This window comes from Hermetia illucens, chromosome 2 (genome assembly GCF_905115235.1).
Source record: "Hermetia illucens chromosome 2, iHerIll2.2.curated.20191125, whole genome shotgun sequence".
In the NCBI taxonomy this organism is placed as follows: Eukaryota; Metazoa; Arthropoda; class Insecta; order Diptera; family Stratiomyidae; genus Hermetia; species Hermetia illucens.
In genome coordinates, this window is record NC_051850.1 from 25,879,182 (window position 1) to 25,888,939 (window position 9,758).

Here is a 9,758-nt window from a genome sequence, read left to right on the forward strand (position 1 = left end):
TGGTCAAATATCCTAGTTTACCTTTCATCCTCTACGGGCAATTCAATTTTCTTTCCTTGAATGCCCAGATTCCCCCGGTATTCCCATTCACCCTAATAATTTCCTACCCTGCCTGGTTTACTGCCGAGGTCTGCAGTACCCTTCGTGAGAAACACAAAGCTCGTCAAAGGTTTTAACGTTTCGGCAATAACGAAGACAAGGCAAAGCGTATAACTCTACGTTCGTCTGCAAAAATTCTTATAAAACAGGCACATTCCCAATATTTAAATTCTATTTCCTTTTCTATATAAATATTCTCGAGCGACGGAAATTCGAAAATTTTCTGGTCGCATGTCCGCAATTTCCAATCTTCGCCCACTTTGTTAATATCAAATTCAAAGATCATATTTTTTATTCCTCTAAATCAGCTCGTGACCTTCTTCGGTATCATTTCTCCTCCAATTTTACTCCTAGCCATTCATGTTACTTCTCTTCCGACATACTTGAGTCTTCTTCGGCTAGCATACTCTCCATTCGTCTTCTCCTTCTATTGTCGAATTCCTACTTGGAAACGTCGATGTTAGTGATGGCTGCGGTCCCAATGGCATTTCGAATCTCTTCCTGAAAAAATGTAAATCGAGCAACATCCTTCCCCTTACTATAATTTATAACAAGAGCTTGTCCGAGGATATTTTTCTGGACATGTGGAGGGAAGATCCTATTATACCATTACACAAAAAAGGTAACAATACCCGGACTGAAAACTACCAACCTATGTCCATATTTTCTTCCTTCTCCAGAATTGTTGAAAGATACGTAAAAGACTACGTCTCGTTTCCGTCACCTCATTGTGAAAGAGCAGCACGACAAGAAACGACGTCCATACAATCAATAGTGACTTCTCCAAATCCTTCGATTCCATTAAACCCTCCTTGCTTCTCACCAAATTCGATCGTATGGATTTCCGACAAGTATTCTCTCCTCGTTGAGATCTTACTTCGATGGTAAAGTAAATCATGTTTTCTTCAATGGTTGTATCTCGTTTCCATTTCCAGTCTCAGCCTCTCGAGAGTACTCCAAGGGTCCATGCTCGGTCCATTTCTGTTTTCACTTTTCGTGAATGATCTTCCTTCCTTGTTAACCTGTCCTAGCCTTTTATATGTAGATGATTTAAAATTGTTTTCTGTTGTCGGTTACTAAACCTCTAAAGAAACTCCCAACACCTCCACCGTACTGACTTCGGTTCGCCTGCCAATCAGTGCAGCCTTCAGTCAAACCTTAACACATTATCTCATGCGTTATGCGTTCGTAACAAGTTGCCACTTAAGTGAAGAAATACTACTCTTTATGCTATTCACTAAAAAGTTCTCCCCCGATACCCGTTTATTATCTTGATGGTCAAACCTTAACTGTGATTGCCTCTTACAAGGACCTAGGTGTGACATTTGACAGCAAACATCGATTTAATTTTCATTATATCGATGTACTCAGCCGCGCTTCCAAAATGTCTGGCTTTATCCGTCCTTCCTCTTATCAATTCAGGAATCACCATTCCTCAGTCATCCTTTATAAATCCTTCATCTGTTATATGATATACTCGTGAAATACACAGAAAATTGTTGGGGTCTTTATGTCCCCGCAGGGCAAGCTACGTTTTATTTTCCAAGGACGGACAGAATGTCAAACGAAAATTGTCTGGTAGACCAGTATAGTTCTCCTCTTTAAAGGTCACCGTCTTCTAGTCAATCTGTGTTTCGAACGAAAAGGGTAAGGGATTCAAACGCAACACTGTCTCCGTCGCTAGTAGTGGTTTTCATTTGACATATATCGATCCCTTCTACATTGCCGGATGTTGCGGTTGAATCCCTCCGTATTCTGCTTACCCGTACCTCCCCCCCCCCTCTTCGTAACTTGGCCAATGCATTTATGTTATTTGGCAGTCTGCTTACTTTTAACTCTTATTTTAGCCTACTTCTGGCGTACTTCACTTTCTTCATTACACAGGGAAAACATTTTTCTTGGAGACTTCTTCTCCCTTAATCCGCATTTTGTAAAACCTCGCCATACCCCCATGACACCAAGAACCAATTGTAAGTACAGAAAAAAACTCAACAGAAATATTGAAATCGCCAAAATCTTCCAATATCTTTCAATCTTATCTGAGTCTCAATTCGAAACGATTCGTTGTAAATATGCAAATTTTATCACACCCCCTTACCAAATACAACTAACGCCGCATTTTGCATCTCATTAACACCTTTCGCTTTCATTTTGATATTTTATTCCTACACCTGAAACGAATACCCGAAAATAAGTATCTTGAACCCCATTTCGTTTATTGATAAATGCGTGCTTTTAATTCGATTGAGAAATTCTATTCAACTTTATTTTACGTATTTTGTGCAAGCGCATTGAAGAATTCTTATATTTTATTTTATTTCAAATTTATTGCAAACATCCAGAATTTGGTCCCGGAAAATTTGTATAAATACTGAGCCCGATGCACCAAACTGCATCACTCAGGTTTGATTCATTCAAAGAGTACACGTCTAATTATTATAAATAAAATGGTGAGTCCTTTCCTATTTCGTCCAAATCCAAAAAACCTACAGTTTCCAAATCCTTACAGAAGTTCATCGTAGTTGCTTTAGCTTTAATTGGTGCTGCAGTTGCCCTCCCACCACCAGGACATATTGGTCTAGTTCAGGTGGCTCCGGCGCATGGAACACTTCTTCACGGAGGTCTATTGGGTCATGCTCCAGGTGCGGTGGTTGTTGCACCAGCACATGGGATTATAAATCCCCATCATGAAGCCGCAATTGGATCAGCTTACCATACCGGATACCAACATGGTCTCACTTCCAGCCATAATATTGCCATCCCTGTTCATGGAGGACATCATGGCGTTTTACCAGCGATTCCAACGCATCATGGGAAATAAATTATGGAAACCTGTACGGATTATTTCACCAGTGTGAACAATCAATGGCGACAAAATAAATGAATAATTTCAAAAGCAAGAATCTGTTTGAATGTTCAGTATTATTTTTTTGGTTTTAATTTTTGAAATTTTCATAACTGCGGAGTGAACAAAATTCAATACAGAAAGACATGAAAAAACGGCAATCCCATTTCGTTTTTTGTAACCGCGGAAATTAAAAATTTTCAATTCTGCAACAAATAACACTCCCTCGCCTGACGTTGTCCTAAAAGTGCTATACACACTTAGTACCATTAAGTAAAAGGGCCAGTTTCATCTTTTCCTGAAAACCCTTATATGTGGCTACCACCCATAAAGGGGTGGAGAAAAGCACTCAAGTCGCAAGCGCTAGCAGTGTGGCAGTTCTTGCTATCATCATACATGCATAACGTGGATTTCCTCGAAATTCAGCTGTGCGTCAATCTTCAAACCAGCTACCCAATAACTTGTTTCAAAGTGATGGCATGACTACCAACCAGAATGTCAACCGTAAGACTTTGGCCACTCCGCCAAAATTGTTGGTTCTGCTAAGTCAAGCTGGACCATCACCTCACTCGTGTTTTGATGGCATTGTTGGTATCATTAGCACACATTTCCACATATTGTGGCGTCCTTCGGCATAAAAAAAGTGAGAACCCTATTGTGCACGACTTTTTACAGAAAAGAGTTTAGCATCAGACTTCACAATATTTCTACTGTGACAACATACTACTTAGATTCGCCATCTGTACCGTTCTTTCTGCTCTTTCTGAAATGTAATTCTTAATCAGCTTAATTAAACTAATAAGTTTCCCAGTGCTTATTGGAGCAAAGCTAACCTATTTCATGAGTACGGAAAACTCCTTTTATCATACTAGATACTGATAGTAATCTTGACCTCAAGCTGCAGGTGGGCTAAAGATCAGCGCTCCAATTTTTATAAAAAGATGCCAACAAGTGAGGTCCTCACTCCAACTTCTTCAAAACATTCATATACCAGAAATTCAAATCCACCTTCACTGAACGTTCTTTCAAACGCTCCCGCTTACATATGACCTGCTTAGATCCACCACCAAAACTTACGACCGCCTTGTTACAAGCTTAATAGTCAACAAACCACCACACCATACCGTCTGCTATGAAAGCTATGCGACTCCGATGAAAATTGAGCGCGATTGTGGTGTCTGAGAAAAGTATCGCTCTCTTAACATTGCATTTCTGGATATCAGACGAACTCATCTGCTATACTCTGCAGCAACACGTAGTACTGGAAGAGCTTGTGCGCTGAGTTAAATTGCTCAAACATGATCCGAAAAGTAAAGTTCAATATTCAGCGGCTGTATCAAAACCACTTCTCATCTCTGTCGGTGTTCAATGGGGAAACGCCCTCTCGCCATTTTCGATATTTTTGTTATAGACCCTGTCATACTGTCACCCAACGTCCAACGCACTATACACTGCTTTAGGCTGATGTTTATCTAGACCAACTTCTTCAAAAATGGAAAGATTATCATGAAACAGGCATTATCACTGTCAGTGGTGTCCTGCCCAGAACTGAGCGATTTGCCACTTGCCAAGATTGGTTTCAACATCGAAGTCGATGGTAAACGACCGAATAGGCGGTCGAAACAACAGTGACTTTATACGCTGAATGGGGTTTTGAGGGCCTCGCGATTACATCCAGATCAGGCAAATGACAGATCAAAATGGGGCAACCGGTCAAGACAAACCAATCCTGCTTGTGAACGGAACTAGGGTGAAAGAAAAAGAAGAAGGAGTTAACTGGAATGCCACTGATGGGGCGCTTGCTCTCTAAGTCGACAAACAACCAAGGTCATTTTTACGTTACTAACTGCCAACAACTTTTAAAGTTGTTTCTGCCGTCAAGCTAGTGTTTCGAGTGTGCATCTCTTCATTCGCCTTCCCGAGTCTCTTTTGGGGAACCTTGTATCAGGAGCAATAGAAACATAGAATCTTACAGATATGTTTCCGCACCGCAATTTTATCAGTCTGTGCATTATGAGCTTCTCTCTTGCCTTTTGGCTGTCACTTGGTTCTGTCGTCATTAAGGCTTCTCAAAAAGCGGCATCAAATCTTCCGTTTAGGGAAGTCTTTCTAAAGTACATAACCTCCGGAACAGATTTGGTCTTTGGAAAAATGCCGGTTTATGCCTTACCACTTTTTTTGAAGATAATAATCAAACATATTCTGCTTTGAGCTTACCACCTTTCCTTTTGGTTGAACATCCGTTCACTACTCCATAATTGTTTTTCTCTTTTGCTATTGTTGCTTTCACTGTACTAAGTACACCACTGTGGCGATCGATAATGTTCATATATGATGGGAAATGTTCAAACACACTTTGCGAGAGCAGGTCCTCGGATCCTTGGCAAACGGGAACTTCAATACCCCAGACATCTGTAACTGGCTTTTACATATATGATCAACCTAACTTTCTTATGTTTCTCTGCATAGAAGGTATTTGGGACTGCACTCTTCAGCAATATGCTCTACTCCATATGTTCGGCACAACTTGAACCTATCATACATTTTCCCGAAACATGTCCCAATCCCAGAGATTTGAAAACCCTCTTTGGCGATATCTGTTCTCACAGCCAACAGCTTCGAATAGCAAGGCTATTGTGACCGTGCGAGTACCACCACATACATTACATAGCCTTATCACATTGGCCCCCAGGATCGAATCTAGCCTAAGTTGAGTCTTTAAGACCTCGCAGATCTCTGCTTTTGTGGTGATGTTATCTAAGTCCTTGCACTCAATCAGCATTGAATCCTGGCTCACCTTTACCTCGGGGTCTTAGCAAGAAAAATTGCGAACGAGGCAACAGAGTTGAACTGAAGATAAACATCAACAAACCCAAGGTTCTCAGTCTGACGGGTCATCGCACTCTCCCTAGGAGTCCTTCAGGACGTAATTAATGGGCAGAACATCGAAAGCGTTGATCAATTGTATATTTAGGAGTCGTGTTTTCTGCCAACGGCGGCGCCGAACTAGATGCTGCTCGACGCATTAATGGCGCTAGATTCGCATTCACTGCCCTGTCCTAAATCTGAAAATGAAGTTATCCCCATGGCAAAATCAAGTGCAGACTGCTCTTATTGCTAGTGTTCTTTCTGTGTTGCTATGTGGAGGTAGCACATGCAAAGTAAATTCCACTGATACTCAAAAGCTCCACGCCTTTGTCAATATCTGTCTGATTCGGATCATCGGAATAACTGAGCTGACACTAGCTCAAATGAACAACTTGGTCGGTGCACAAGCTTGACACTTACATGCGATGTGATCGGAAGAGGGAAGTGGCAGTTGATAGGTCACACATTAAGGAGGAGCGACAATTGCATTGTGGGCCAAGTTGGCCGACGACTGGGTCTCCCCAGGGGCACTTGACGCAGAACAGTAGAGGACGAGTGTGAGCATCTCGGGAAGTCGTGCGGAGGAGGGCGAAAGGGTATTTCAGGTAACCACGAATGATGGCGCGTTGGTGTGGTTGACGCGCTATACCCGACAATGAGGTGAAGGACAAACATATTATGCCGACCATCTCATCTACCAAGGATGTCTGCATCATTCCTAAGATGACAAAGGCTGCTGGCACTTGAGACAGCTCTGAAATAAGAAAGCACCCTTAGGACTGTCCACCTATAGACCGCACTCAGTTCATGAGTTACGCATGATATTTGAGAGGCTTTCCCCAAATTAGGATTGCATAAAACAAGATCGAACTCATTACCTTGGCAATAAGTAGCCTACAAGTACACAGCGGCTCTGCAACATTCATCATTCTTTCAGAAGCCATATTCACGTGAAGAATTTGTCACAAGTACACTGCACGAGTTGTTTAAAGCTAAACTTCCCAAGAATTTGATGGCCGGCGTGAAACTGATGATGTAGTTGTCAATTCTAATGCAGGCCTAATTTGGCTTATGGCACTTGGTAATGAGAACCAATTCTATTTTTTTCTCAGCAAGTGACTGTCTAAAGCTCTCAAACTCAACAACTCTTAGCATCACTGGTTTATTCACTTGAGAATAACTCAGCATCCTCTTGCAAGTACAAACAATGCTACATCATTCACGTAATTCACTACCGTAGCCTCCTCCGGAAACCATAAATTAAATAATCATTGCACACGATGTTTCCCTGCAGTGACTCACTCCCACGAAATATTTTCTGGTACTAACCACTCCGTAAATAGTGTTCTAGGCCACGTCAATAATGAATTTGATGGCATCAATGGTTGATCTGGTTTAACGGAATCCATACTGCCGATCTGAATGGCCTTCTTGACCCTCAATAACAGGGAGCAATCTATTGTAGATCATCCGTTCTATAAGAGGAAGGTTCATCTGGATATTTACCAGCCTTAGGCAGCAGTACCAGTAGCGACTCAATGCTGCAGGAAATATCTCCTCGGACATGCATGTTATGAACACCTCAGCGAATTTGTCTGGGTCTGGATTTCACTTAAAGCTTTTATTCGGTATTCCTTCCAAGCCAGAAACTTGCTGTTACTTAGTCTATCGTAGATCTCCAAAGATTCGTGTGTGACGACTGTAGAAGTTGCTGTCATATTCACAGATCTTTGAAAGGTGTCCCGGTCCCCAGGAAGGAAGTAGGATACGTAATTCAGGAAGGAAGTAGGACACGTAATTTTTAAGGTAACCGGCTTCTGAATCATTTCATTATAATTCTATAGGCGCTTCGTCGCACCTCGAAGTAGAACTTTCCCTTTGTTCCACTGCATGAGGTTTTTGCCGGCTTCTTTATGTTCTTGCTCTTTTTTTACCTGATAGATTCTACCTACTGCCCTCTGAACCATTCATTTGGCTCATTGGCAGGTTTGTTCACAATAGTTCCACCAATAGTTACGTCTTCTATTGGAGATCTACAAGCGAGCCATATGCTTTGATGATGCAGTGTATCACAGGGAGGGCTTTTTCCACGGAAGCACCTGCCTTAGTAGGTTGACCTTGCTGCGCTTCTACGAGAGTTTGCTGGTCAAATGCGTTCATAGACCATGGACCTGATGCGCTTCTCGACTTTGGATATGAAAGGTATGATAGTATCCTGCAGGGAGACCCTATTGCATGCCTCCTCTTTAGTTCGAAGGTAATTTCTTGGGGATCGCTTTGGCTGTAGCCCTCACTAACATACTATAACCTATTGATAAGAAATTCAGTGGAAAGGTCGATGCGTGACACCTTTTGGGCTGAACTTAAGAAGAATATGCCCAAAGATGTAAAGGAAGAGAATGGGGTTTTCTTTTCACCATTCACTTAGCTCTTTTCGAAATGGCACCCAGTTTTGTCATTAGTTTTAAAGAATGGAGGGAGGGCGGAGGTTGGAAAATAGCCATTTATTTTAAAGGATCATTTTCAGAAAATGCTCAACCGCAAAATCTGAAAAAATCGTGGTGATGCCCCTATAACAGTATATAGGCCTCAAAATACCCAAAATCGATATTCTTTACAATAAAGGCAGTACTAGAACTTTACCATATTTTTTAAAAATTGACTGGAAACCCCCTTAAGTCCACCTTTTGATCAAAGAATTTGCAGTGACATAGGCTATACTACAAACCATGATACCACCAAGTTTGATGGAATAGTGTATTAAAGGCGTAGTTAGTATGGATCAAATTTACCTCTTTTGTGTAAATGTATTGTAACCCAAACTTTTTGTTTATATATATACTACGGGCAGCTCACGCAACTAAAGCTCAATATTATTAAAGGTAAAAACTCAATTATGCTGAAATTATTTGCTGATTTATTTATTTACTCCGAAATGTTTCCTCTCCACACTTTTACCTGTTTCTGATTTTACAATTTGCCGTATGTACCCTGACCACCTACTGACTGACCTATAATGGTTGGCACGATTGGTGATTGTCCATGAATTGGATATCCTGAACCAGAAGCACCAATAAGGTGACTAGGAGCAAATCCTTTCTGATATCCTGCGGAATAGGGCGAGCTAACCGCTGGTGCCCGAATGCCAGGGTGCAAAGCAAGAGTAGCCCCAGGATAAGCAGCATTGTTGCCATTCAAATTTCCTGCAGGATTAGAAGGAACGAATAAGGGTCCAGTTGGAGCATTGGAAACTCCACTTAGATGTGCAGCAGATATAGATAGAGGTCCTGTTGAATGTGAAGCTCCTGACAAAAGAGATGGCGCATACAAGCCAGTAGCATGATTGGGTGGTGAAAAAGCTACGGCACTGCCAATAGCAACCAGAACGATGATGGTGAATTTCTAAAAGTTGTCAAATTAGTAAGGATTATAATCGATGTATCTTAGGACTTACCATTTTGAGTAAAGTGTATCGCTTCAGTGTTCAATAACTTAATGATGCACTCAAATGCAACAGGGTCAGTATTTATACAAATTTGCAAAGGCAATTTTTTATATCTTCCAAAACTAACTATAAATCCGAAACATGGTGATAAGAATAAAATGAACTCACAAGTAAATTACATGATAAAAAAATTTAAGATCAGGACATATAAGTGAATTACGGTAGTAAACTAAAGAGACACATTAATCACTTAAGTAACAAGATTAAACTCTTCATCTTCAATCGATAAGAAATGAAAAGGATAAATACAAACTGAGATGGAAGCTAATGACATTCAAAATTTACATGTCCTCTTTTATATTATATATAGTATAGGAAATTCCGCAAGCCGGTTAAAGAGTAAAAGATATCCATTGTCCAAAGCAAAGTATAATAATTTGCATCAAAGGAAACTGTGCTTATAATTAACATCAGTCACAATCGTCTGAATGCGAAAAAAAA

General features: G+C 40.9%; 2 protein-coding genes across 2 annotated transcripts; one reads left to right on the top strand and one right to left on the bottom strand.

The window, feature by feature from the left end:
• The first annotated feature begins 2,422 nt into the window (after positions 1-2,422).
• On the top strand, positions 2,423-2,999 carry LOC119649064. The gene is made up of 2 exons (XM_038051051.1): positions 2,423-2,549; positions 2,609-2,999. Exons 1-2 carry the CDS (start codon positions 2,547-2,549, stop codon positions 2,918-2,920), a joined length of 315 nt encoding a protein of 104 aa, XP_037906979.1. The 5' UTR covers positions 2,423-2,546; the 3' UTR covers positions 2,921-2,999.
• A 5,707-nt stretch (positions 3,000-8,706) lies between these two features.
• LOC119649062 lies at positions 8,707-9,427 on the bottom strand. The gene is made up of 2 exons (XM_038051049.1): positions 9,267-9,427; positions 8,707-9,214 (listed from the first exon to the last, which is right to left on the bottom strand). The coding sequence occupies exons 1-2, from the start codon at positions 9,267-9,269 to the stop codon at positions 8,783-8,785; spliced, it is 435 nt and encodes a 144-aa protein (XP_037906977.1). The 5' UTR covers positions 9,270-9,427; the 3' UTR covers positions 8,707-8,782.
• Positions 9,428-9,758: the final 331 nt, after the last annotated feature.